Below are 12,913 nucleotides of genomic sequence, written 5' to 3' on the forward strand. Positions count from 1 at the left end.
TGACAAGAGGTAAAGAGGAAAAAATCCGCCCAAAATTTGTAACGCAATTTCTCCTGAGTACGGAAATACCCCATATGTGGGCGTAAAGTGTTCTGGGGGCGCACAACAAGGCCCAGAAGGGAGAGTGCGCCATGTACATTTGAGGTGATTTGCACAGGGGTGGCTGATTGTTACAGCGGTTTTGACAAACGCAAAAAAAACAAAACCCCACATGTGACCCCATTTCGGAAACTACACCCCTCACGGAATGTAATGAGGGGTGCAGTGAGGATTTACCCCCCACTGGTGTCTGACAGACCTTTGGAACAGTGGGCTGTGCAAATTAAAAATGTTGTACAGCCCACTGTTCCAAAGATATGACAGACACCAGTGGGGGGTAAATGCTCACTGTATCCCTTGTTACGTTCCTCAAGGGGTCTCGTTTCCAAAATGGTATGCCATGTGGGGGTTATTTTGCTGTCCTGGCACCATATGGGCTTCCTAAATGCGACATGCCCCCCGAGCAAAATTTGCTCTCAAAAAGCCAAATATGACTCCTTCTCTTCTGAGCATTGTAGTTCGCCCGTAGTGCACTACAGGTCAACTTATGGGGTACCTCCGTACTCAGAAGAGATGTGGTTACAAATTTTGGGGGGTATTTTCTGCTATTAACCCTTGCAAAAATGTGAAATTTGGGGGGAAACACACATTTTAGTGAAATTTTATTTTTATTTTTTTACATATGCAAAAGTCGTGAAACCCCTGTGGGGTATTAAGGCTCACTTTATTCCTTGTTACGTACCTCAAGGGGTCTAGTTTCCAAAATGGTATGCCATGTGGGGGATTTTTGCTGTTCTGGCACCATAGGGGCTTCCTAAATGCAACATGCCTCCCAAAAACCATTTAAAAAAAACGTACTCTCCAAAATCCCCTTGTCGCTCCTTCGCTTCTGAGCCCTCTACTGCGCCCGCCGAACACTTTACATAGACATATGAGGTATGTGCTTACTCGAGAGAAATTGGGCTACAAATATAAGTATACATTTTCTCCTTTTTCCCCTTGTAAAAATTCAAAAATTGGGTCTACAAGAACATGCGAGTGTAAAAAATGGAGATTGTGAATTTTCTCCTTCACTATGCTGTTATTCCTGTGAAACACCTAAAGGGTTAAAACGCGGACTGAATGTCATTTTGAATACTTTGGGGGGTGCAGTTTTTATAATGGGGTCATTTGTGGGGTATTTCTAATATGAAGACCCTTCAAATCCACTTCAAACCTGAACTGGTCCCTGAAAAATTGTGAGTTTGGAAATTTTGTGAAAAATTGGAAAATTACTGCTGAACTTTGAAGCCCTCTGGTGTCTTCCAAAAGTAAAAACACGTAAATTTTATGATGCAAACATAGAATAGACATATTGTATATGTGAATAAAAAATTTTTTTTGGGAATATCCATTTTCCTTACAAGCAGAGAGCTTCAAAGTTAAAAAAATGCAAAATTTTCAAATTTTTCATAAAATTTTGGGATTTTTCACCAAGAAAGGATGCAAGATACCACAAAATTTTACCACTATGTTAAAGTAGAATATGTCACGAAAAAACAGTCTCGGAATCAGAATGATAACTAAAAGCATTCCAGAGTTATTAATGTTTAAAGTGACAGTGGTCAGATGTGCAAAAAACGGCCGGGTCCTGAGGTGTAAAATGGCTGGGTCCTTAAGGGGTTAAAGAGTACCTCTCATCAAAAAAAAAACTTTTGATATATTATAGATTAATGTATGCAGAATAACTTTACAATTGCATGTTATTAAAAAAATATGCTTCTTTCTATTTAATTTTCCACTTTGAAGAAATGACCACTAGGGGTCTCTCTACCAGTCCTGGCAGCAAGCATTTCAGACTCATGCTGGAGTCCTAAACCACTACGAGCTGCCAGTCTGCTTTGTTCACAAAGGAGAACACTCAGAGCTGCCAGCCTGCTTTGTTCACAGCCTGTTTGGCTGTGAACAAAGCAGGCTGGCAGCTCTGAGTGTTTAGGACTCCAGCATGAGTCAGAAATGCTTGCTGATAGGACTGATCGGGAAAAATACAATAGAAAGAAGCATATTTTTCATTAACATGCTATTGGAAAGTTATTCAACATTCATTAATCTAAAATATATCAAAAGTTTATTTGATGAGAGGTACCCTTTAAGGGGTTAAACTCTAATATTTATCCCACTATGTGCAAGAGAAAAAGACTTACCCAAAATATAAATGTGGACTATAGGCAGTCACACCCACTCCACAGATTTACCAACAGATATTCACTGTTTTTAAAACTCCTCTTTCAAGCCCCCTCTTACACAGCAACACTCAGAAAGCGCAAACCTGTCCTATGTAAGTACAGACTATGCTTCTAGATAAGCTCCCTCCGCAGGTGGAAGAGTCTGCTATCCCAGCTAGACTGAAACACCCTTTCACCGCCTCAGTGTCACAACACCAATCGAGTTGCCATACCTCATAAACTGATGGTGTATATACAAAAATAATCTAATCTTATTAGGACAATCATAAGAACGCTCTCTGCACAGCAACTCTATATAAATGTTAGATTGATCTCTACTGATGTTGTAGTGATACATGTTCTACTGTACTGATAAAAGCCGCACAACTTAGGGGAAAATATCTAGTTAATGTTTTCTACTTTTACAGAAACAAGTCAGGAAATTATGAATATGACTGTAGACAAAATCAGCTGCAAACTCTGTGGAGAGGAGGTAACATGGTTATTATTATTATTATTATTATTTTTCCTCTTTTGAGATGCAATGTAAAAAGGTAATGAATCTTATTGTTCTCTCACCAATGTACAAAGAAAATGTGTTCCCTTTTATTTCCCTTCCTTCCGAGCTCACACTTGTATCTATGTCTTTCCTGTACTGGTCGCCCCTTTTTACCATTTATAAAGAAATGACACTGCTCGTTGTGTAAAACAATCAGAGCAGATTTAACACATCATATAACCTATTACAGGAACCCACATACACACCATCCCAAATCTAAGGATAGACATAAACCCCCTAGTACCCATCATACGTACATGCAAAGCCTTCCTTGCCTGAGTTGACCATTTGCAGGGCTGGCCTAAGGCACTGTGCTGCCTGGTTCCGAGAGTTAAATGTGTCTCCTATTTTGGCCAGGGTTGGCTGGCAAAATTTAGCCTTGGGGGCTAATTCAAAGCACTGGCCCACTGTTTTAATGCCACCTCCCCATACCCCCCCCCCCCTTGACATTACCATGTTGTATACTAAAAAAGTGCTGCCTAGATCCAGTGGACCAAGGCACCCATGGTAGGACCACCCTGTGTGTACAACAATGTTTAAAATACCAAGTCGACTCAGGCTAAATTGTTTGGTGTCTCTTTTAAATGAAATTCTCTTACTGCAGCATGATATATACCGCAGTGTTTAAAGGGGTTATCCAGGAAAAAACTTTTTTATATATATCAACTGGCTCCAGAAAGTTCAACAGATTTGTAAATTACTTCTATTAAAAAATCTTAATCGTTTCAGTACTTATGAGCTTCTGAAGTTAAGGTTGTTCTTTTCTGTCTAAGTCCTCTCTGATGACACGTATCTCGGGAAACGCCCAGTTTAGAAGCAAATCCCCATAGCAAACCTCTTCTAAACGGGGCGTTTCCCAAGATACTTGTCATCAGAGAGCACTTAGACAGAAAAGAACAACCTTAACTTCAGAAGCTCATAAGTACAGAAAGGATTACGATTTTTTAATAGAAGTAATTTACAAATCTGTTTAACTTTCTGGAGCCAGTTGATATATAAAAAAAAGTTTTTGCCTGGAATACCCCTTTAACTGTTTGCCAACCACATAGACCCAGATCAGTTGTGCAGGCAATATAAGGGGGCTGTATTTTCCTTGTAACTGTGTCTACCATGTCAGCCCCAGTTACAAGGAAAATCATTAATAAAGTAATTGTATTTTAGTGATAAAAGGTGTTTTATGGCCTTATGGAGGGCACAAAATGTTAAGCAAAAAATGTAGAACGTCCCAAAAGGTGTGGACACTCTGTGGCACCTACTGATTTGACTTTGGGTCAAACCTGGAAGCAGAGTCTAAGTATTCCCCTGGTTTTGACCCTTTATCCCACTCCAGAATGTAGAAACTAGGGACATAGGCAGAAGGGGTGAGTTGATGCTGTAGGTGGCAGAAGTGCAGCAAAGCAGAGTACAATATAGCAGACTGAGTGTGGAGAACAGAAAATCTGAGACACTTAGATGCAGCCAGGTGATTCTCTTAAATAGCAAGGAAGTGGTTAACAATCCGAGGTCATACACTGCAGAATCAGCAAAGCACAGAGGAATCAAACAGAGGAAGAGTCAGGATAACAGGCTATGGTCAGGAACACGAATCAGCATGACAGATAACAGACAGTTTTGCTTGTAGAAAATGACATTATTGCTCAGGCACCAGGGAGTCTGTAGAGCAGAGTTCTGTAGTCAGTGCCTGGCTGGGGTTGGCGGGGGAAGGAAATCAGGTGTATGCACTGGCTCTATGAAAGGTGGCTCGGGCACGGCGGAAACTGACACAGCATGCGACAGGAGAGAAAGATGTCCAGAGGTTACAGCAATGCAACTTTTTAGTTTTGTTATACTGGAGTTCTGCGCTACTGTTTGTATATCTGGATGGACTCTGATTAGGGTCGGGGTGGTGGCACTCTACATCATGGACTGGTGAATTAGTGCTGCATTTTTTGTATATAGATAGATACGTAGACATATGTTTAGAAAATAAAACAAACATCTCAATATATGCCCCACATAAATACCCCCCCCCCCCCCCCCCCCCTATAAAATGATGACCGTAGCGGAAAGGTTATTCTAATGCCATATTGGAGTGGGAAGGAATTTTTTTCAGAAATCACAGAAAAAACACTAAATCGTACTTTAACGTACTAAAATCACCAAAGTACTGGCTAATCAAAATGCAAGGGTCATAAAAACAACATGCCTAAAAACTGATGAACATGCAACCGGATGTAATCAGTGTACAATAACCCATCACACAATAGTCATCATGGGGAAAAAAGTGAAGGCTTACAACAATAGATACGTATCTGTACTAAGGTAAGGAAGAGGAAGGGGGATGGGAATAGCTTAAGGGAGGGCGTTGATGAAACAACCCCTTCCTAAAATGCCTAGAATTTGCTGTGCCCTAATTTTACCCCTAATCTTAGGCGGAATGTACGTCCTGATAAGGACGGCCCCGCACTGGAACCTACCCCTGTTAAGCCTGGTTCACCCTATGCTAACAAACAACATGGAGGCTATCTATCTCACTAGATGGATAATGTCTGGAACAAAAGGGATAGGAGAAGGAAAAGAGGGGGCCTAATGCCCAGAAAATGAGGGGGCCTAATGCCCAGTTTCCTCTGGATCAACACAGTAGAGCTTTAGGTTAAACTTGATGGACTCTTGTCATTTTTTCATCTTCATAATCTATGTCACTATGTAACTATTTGTCACTTTCTATCAGGAACAGGATTTGGCAAAAGTAATCCACACTATTGGCAGGATATACCGGTAAGTCCTATCAGACAAAATTCTCATTGTGTATTGTTGTAATATACACACAACTCAAAGTTATACAACCTAAAAATCATGTGACTTATTTTTTTTAAATACTTTCACATTAATGCGACAACATTATTTTACACAATATTACATTTTACAACCCTACTCATCCTGCCTCCCATACCCTGACAATGCTGGGGACAAAAAAAAAAAAAAGGAAACCTAAATTATCACCACTTACCGTACGAAGCTTGATACGTCCTCTACTTTTCTTTGAACATCTGGCCATCATCGATTCATATTTCTTCACTTCAATTAAAGGGCTACTCTGGGGGAAACAATTTTTTTTTAACCCCCGAAGGACTCCTGAAGGGTTTTTCCGTTTTTGCACTTTCATTTTTTCATCCTCACCTTTTAAAAATCATAACACTTTGTTTTCCACCTACAGACCCATATGATGGCTTGTTTTATGTGCTACCAATTTTACTTTGTAATGACATCAGTCATTTTACCAAAATTTGGGGGTTCCTATTTCTACACAGTGCACTTTTCAGTAAAAATGACACTTAAAGGTTTGATTTTGTTTACTACTGTTAAAAAGTATAACTTTTAGCACAAAAATTTGTATGTTTTAATGTCCTCTTCTGACCCCTATACCTTTTTTATTTTTTTGTGTACGGGGATGTGTGAGGGCTCATTTCTTGTGCCGTGATCTGAAGTTTTTATGTGTACCATTTTTGTTTTGATAGGACTTTTTTATTTCTTTTTATACATTTTTTTTAGGTATAAAAAGTGACCAAAATTACACAATTTTGGACTTCAGAATTCTTTTTACGTGTACGCCATTGACCGTGTGGTTTAATTAACATTGTATTTTTATAGTTTGTACATTAACGCACATGGCGGTACCACATATATTCATTTTTATTTTTGTTTACATTTTTTTTTTTATGGGAAAAAGGGGGTGTCAAACTTTTTATTAGGTAAGGGTTTAATTCACATTTAATAACTTTTTAAAACTTTTTTCCACACATTTATAGCCCCCATAGGGAACTATTACATGCAATCTTCTGATTGCATACACTGTTCAATGCTGTGCTATAGCTCTTTGATTTTATTCTTTAGGACTTCATATTCAGTCTTTTCCATGTTTTTGTACTAGCTTTTAACCTTGTGATGTCATAGACATGTGATTTGTTTCCCTGTCTATTTAAACCCATTATTGCTTTGTACCTGTTATGCCATGATTAAGGGTCCAGCTTGACCTGAAACGCGTTGGTGTTTCTGTGTGCTCCATGTGATCGCCAATAAAGTTCCTGTTTGACCTTATCTTGCGCTGGACATTCCTTCTCTTATTTGCTGCAATATGCTCCAGAGGAAGTTCTTTTCTTTATTATATTTCTTTTATGTCTGACCACAGTGCTCTCTGCTGACACCTCTGTCCATGTACGAACTGTCCAGAGCAAGAGAGGTTTACTTGGGGATTTGCTCCTGCTCTGGACTGTTCCTGACATGGACAGAGGTGTCAGCAGAGAGCACTGTGGTCAGACAGAAAAGAAATGAAAAAAGAAATGAACTTTCTACGGAGCATACAGCAGCTGATAAGAACTGAAAGGATTAAGATTTTAAAATAGAAGTAATTTACAAATCTACAAATCTTTCTGGCACCAGTTGATTTAAAAAAATAGTTTCCACCAGAGTACCCCTTCACCCTGTCAAAGACACAGGGCGTACATGTACATCCTCAGTCCTTAAGTACCAGGACCTCATGGCGTACCTGTACGCCCTGTGTCTTTGATAGGATTTGGTATCGGATAGGATGAGGGGAGGGTCCTCACCTGCCTCCTAGTTGTCCGTTCAGTGATCTGCTGCTCAAAGCCTGAGCAGCAGAGCACAGAGAACACTGATCAATGCAATGTTATGGCATAGCATTGATCAGTGTATGCAATCAGAAGATTACATGTTATAGCCCCCTATAGGGGCTAAAAAAAAAAGTGTAAAACAAAAAAATTGAATTAACTGCTTCCCTATTAAAAGTTTAAATCACACCCCTTTTCCCACTTTTTAAATAAAAAAAAGTTTAAAAAAAAGTACAAACTATTAAAATATAAGGTTAGCTAGACCGCATGGTTGATGGCGTGCACGTAAAAAAATATTGTGCAAAATTGTGCATTTTTGGTTTCTTCAAATATGATAAAAAACGAATAAAAAGCGATCAAAAAGTCCTATTTAAACAAAAATTGTACCGATAAAAACTACAGACCAGTCCTCATATAACCCCCAAATGCGGAAAAATAAAAAAGTTATAGGGGTCAGAAGAGGACAATTTTAAACGTACTAATTTTGGTGCATGTAGTTAAGATTTTTTTAAGGTAGTAAAATAAAAATAAAAACTACATAAATTGGGTATCCTTGTAACCGTATAGACCTACAGAATAAAGATAAGGTGTAGAAATGGAAGCCCTAAAAAGTTACAAAATGTTTTGTTTTGTTTTTCACCGCACAAGTATATATTTTTGGGTTTTGCAGTAGATTTTGTTATAAAATAATTGATGTCAATACAAAGTATAATTAAAGGGGTTATCCAGGAAAAAACTTTTTTTTAATATATCAACTGGCTCCAGAAAGTTAAACAGATTTGTAAATTACTTCTATTAAAAAATCTTAATCCTTTCAGTACTTATGAGCTTCTGAAGTTTAGGTTGTTCTTTTCTGTCTAATCTCTGATGACACGTGTCTCGGGAACCGCCCAGTTTAGAAGAGGTTTGCTATGGGAATTTGCTTCTAAACTGGGCGTTTCCCGAGACACGTGTCATCAGAGATTACTTAGACAGAAAAGAACAACCTTAACTTCAGAAGCTCATAAGTACTGAAAGGATTACGATTTTTTAATAGAAGTAATTTACAAATCTGTTTAACTTTCTGGAACCAGTTGATATATGAAAAAAAGTTTTTTCCTGGAATACCCCTTTAATGATGCAAAAAACAAGCCCTTATATGGGTCTTTAGGTGCAAAATTGAAAGCGTTATGACTAGAGATGAGCGAACTTACAGTAAATTCGATTTGTCACAAACTTCTCGGCTCGGCAGTTGCTGACTTTTCCTGTATAAATTAGTTCAGCTTTCAGGTGCTCCGGTGGGCTGGAAAAGGTGGATACAGTCCTAGGAGACTCTTTCCTTGGACTGTATCCACCTTTTCCAGCCCACCGGAGCATCGGAAAGCTGAACTAATTTATGCAGGAAAAGTCATAAACTGCCGAGCCGAGAAGTTCGTGACGAATCGAATTTACTGTAAGTTCGCTCATCACTAGTTATGACTTTTAGAAGGGGAGGAGGAAAAACCGAAAGTGTAAAAAGGAAAATTGGCCTGGTCTTTAAGGGGTTAAACCACTGTTGCTGAATGCTCTCTTGATGGTATTGTCTCCAAGACTAGACCACACCCAAGCTGTCAATTACTTCAGCAAAGTGAAGCAGCTTCCTCTTGTAAAACCATACCTCCGCTCAGTGCAGAATCATAACAATAAATCGGTCAGTGAAGCTCTTAACCTGTTTATAACAGGAGAGGACCACTAGGCACTTTGTACATCTATAGATGCATATGACAACTTTGACAACATATCCCCTGCTCAACCTTTGGATAAGCATTAGCTTATTGAATTTAGAAGAATTTCTGTGTATCTTTTCAAGGGTAAAAACCGCTGGAAACTGGTATTGAGCTGTGCAAGAAAGACAGACTCTATAAGGATGCCATACAGTGTGCCTCCGAATCCAAAGATGCAGAGCTTGCAGAGGAACTTTCGCAATGGTTTTTGGTGGAAGGGAAGATGGAGTGCGTTGCAGCGTGTCTTTTCACTTGTTATGGCCTGCTGCGGCCAGGACCTGCTGCTACATCATAGCCGTCACGCCTCCTCGCATTGACATGAATGGAGGCAGCGTGACGTGACGTTTAATTCCTAACGTTGCTGCTTCTGGCACGGAAATTGCTGAGGGCCCAAACAGTGGGACCCCCGTGATCTAACATCTTATCCCCTATCCTTTGCATAGGGGATGTTTGGGGTGGAGTACCCCTTTAAGCAAGCTTGACAAACTGGATGCCTCTGAATCTCTTAGAAAAGAAGAGGAACAAGCTACAGAAACACAGCCTATGGCCAGGCCCAGTTGATGCTGACAGCAGGACCCATTGTTGCAGGAATTCCACAAGCTACATTTGGCTATGGTTAGGCACCCGCCTACAGCCAGCCTCAACCTGGATTTGGGTATATCATGTAAAAGATAAGGGTTAAAACCTCTGAATCTGGGCTATTTTCTTACTGAAACTCCACCGTCCCTCTTCCATCTACTGTCCAATAGCAGGGCAAAGCTGCAGAAATTTGCTCCATATTCTTTAATCCTTGTTTCATGAAGGACAATTTATTTTTTTACAGTGTATTTGGATCATACCTTCCTTAATTATTTTTTCTTCACATTCTATATTCTAAAAAATTACAATATTGTTAGCGGCACTGAAGAAGTGGATCCGCTGAGCCTGTGTGGATGATGGCATGAGCTGTACCAGGGAGCAGAGTCTAAGGTGCCGCTGGTATTCACCAGAGCCCGCCGCAAAGCGGGATGGACTTGCTGTGGCATGTGGCACCCAGGTTGCTACCCCTGGCACGACTCGTCCACACAGGCTGCCGAGGGGACATGAGGCACTGGAAGGATGAGACAAACTCGTAGTCAGGAAAAACAGAAGGTCAGGGCAGGCGGCACAGGTGCATAGTCTGGAACGAAGCAAGGAGATCAGAGCACAGCAAGGCAATACAGAACAAGAATGCTTTCTCTTGGCTAAAGAGCACAAAAATCCGGCAAGGGGAAACAGGAAGTGCTGACACTTATATTGCCAGGGAGCAGTTGTTACCAATTAAGAGCGTGCTGGCCCTTTAAATCGGAGAGAGACGGCGCGCCCTAGAGGGCGTTTAAACACACACGCCGGCAACCTGGAACAGCTGAGAAAGCAGGAGGCAAGTAACATCCCGGCATTCGCATGCGGAAGTGTCCCGTGATGCGAACCTCGGCACTGCCGACAGAAGGGAACGGGGCAGGAGAGCGCTCATGGCTGGAGCGCTAGTTGTAACAAATCTTGTATGTTATTTGCTTTCTTATATGCAGGATTTTTTTTAATTTGGCTTTGTGGTTTGTTTGTGTATTTTTTTTTTTTTTTTTGCTCTTTGAGCTGGTTGAAACCCCTCCAGTAGTTGAGGCTTTATATGGTGCAGCAGCTTCAGCTGTTAAATAGGTTATTACAACTCTGAACCCAACGTACCAGACAACTCTGCGTAAAAGAAAAAAAAATCAATCACATAAGGGAATATTTAGTTGTGCATATAGATAATGCTAGTGTGTGTGTGGCTCACTCCATGATGAACAGATGAACATGATGTATCCTGTGCTTTTTTGTGGGACCATTTTATTCAAGAACAAAGAAGGGACCATAATTCCAGCCTCGGTGCCTTTTCCCTTCTCCCTGAGGTTTGTGTATGTTGGATACTGTGGTGTTCTTAGGTCACTGTTTAATGTGTACAGAGGAGAGACTTTAAGCAACAACTATAAATGCTGTTCGGTTTTGTTTTTGCAATTTGAGATGACAGATTTAACAGAAAAAAATAAGTAAATGAAAAACAAATGCTGAACTGTGGACGTATTATACAATGAAAAAAAATTATATAAGCCTCTGTCATTGTACGTAGAAGAGCATTGGCGTTACAGGGCAAGATACAATGAAGACTATGTTTATCTCCAAACAGAAAAAATATCAATAAAAAGAAACCTGTAATGATCCATAGTAAAATAGATAGAAAACCCCCTGTGATATGTCAATAAAAAAAGACAAAAACTTTGATGCATTTTCGAGCAGCGTGCTCTTAATCGCACTGCTAGAAACGCGTTGTCACTTTTGTCCTTTTTTTGACATGTCACAGAGGGTTTTCAATCTATTGTAATATGGATAATTAAAAGTTAATTTTTATTGATATTTTTTCCGTTTGGAGCTGGACATTGTCTGTATTGTATCTTGTCAAAATGTGATTGTGTAGGGTTTTTAGCTTTTCTGCCTGCTTAACTTCTTGCTCCAACTTCTCTTTTTGAAGAAACAACTTATTTTTGTAGGCTACCTCTCCATATAACAGTTTTCTAAGAAAGGCCTTACAGGAGCCCCATACAATTTCTGGGGGGATGACACGTTTTTAATAATTTCCTGAAAATTAAACAATTTCATTTTAATAACTTCCTTTAGATAATTTATACTAAGCCAGTAGGGGTTCAATCAAAGCTGCCTGCTATTACGAATAGACGATGCTCTCTCACACAGATCCGCCACTACTGGGGTAGCGTCTGATATTGACTTGGCTGCATATCCAATGTTTTTAACCAAGTGAACCACTAGGTCATTGCACAAGACCAAGTCAATGCAGGAGGCACATTATAGAAAGTTTCTTTATGTGGGTGTAATCTCCATATATTGTTCCATCCCAAAGAACTTACATATAACGAGAAGTCTGGAAACTCTGGCAATTTGCTGGATACCCCCAACTCTTTTTCTGTCTTGTAGGGGAATTAAATCCTAATTGATATCACCAGATAAATACAATGGTAGATAATCTCTACCTTTCAAAAATTGTACCAGTACTTTTGAAAGCATCGAGGAAAAGGGGGGAGGGGGGTATACAAATAGGCCAGGACAAGTTCTTGCTCTCTTAACTTACCGTGGACAAATATATATCAGCCTCTTTCATCTATACGCTTTTCTATTATCATTGCAGGGATACTCTTGGTAATATAAACTCACACACCAGCAGAATGAGCTGAAAAGAGGGAATGCAATTCCTCCTGTGCCTTTTTTAACCTACCAATTTGTCTTTGGGGGAGAAAATGTTTGCTAGTTGCTAGGGATGTAAGAAAAAATTATTTTTTGTTCCGCGATACTGAATCGATTTTAAAATTCTGAGAATCGATTTTTTTATAAATTATTATAATTAACATTTACTGTATTTCACTCACTGAGTCACAGTCCTATTTGTCTGTCTTATTTTTTTTATAACACGTAAACTCCTGACCACTAGTTGGCAGTGTACCTGTTATCAGCTCTGTCCCACTCGCAGGCTGCTACCGCGAGACTACAGACTCAGAACAAACAGGAAGGAGAACGTACGCACTCACAGGACAACTCTCGCGGGACCTTGTTCTTTCTCAGCTAGAATAAGTTTTCCCAAGCTTTTAATAGGGAATATCGCGATATATCGTGATATATCGCCAACATGACAGTATCGCAATATATTGCGATATATCGAATCGCCACCCTGGTATCGCGATTCGAATCGCCAAATTA

The 12,913-nt window shown here is 39.8% G+C and overlaps 1 protein-coding gene across 20 annotated transcripts in view; it reads left to right on the plus strand.

Annotated features, from left to right (window-relative positions):
* The window catches only part of LOC130367542 (uncharacterized), a 352,795-nt gene that overhangs the window by 296,545 nt on the left and 43,337 nt on the right, over positions 1–12,913 (plus strand). For all 20 annotated transcript variants that reach the window (XR_008892098.1, XM_056570003.1, XM_056570002.1 and 17 more), the window contains 2 exons: positions 2,672–2,736; positions 5,513–5,559. Coding sequence is in view for 19 of the 20 variants with exons in the window: in XM_056570003.1 (XP_056425978.1) it covers positions 2,672–2,736; positions 5,513–5,559 (112 nt within the window). In the remaining variant the exon portion in view is untranslated. The remainder of the gene's footprint in view (positions 1–2,671; positions 2,737–5,512; positions 5,560–12,913) is intronic.

This window comes from Hyla sarda, chromosome 4, assembly GCF_029499605.1.
Source record: "Hyla sarda isolate aHylSar1 chromosome 4, aHylSar1.hap1, whole genome shotgun sequence".
NCBI lineage: Eukaryota > Metazoa > Chordata > Amphibia > Anura > Hylidae > Hyla > Hyla sarda.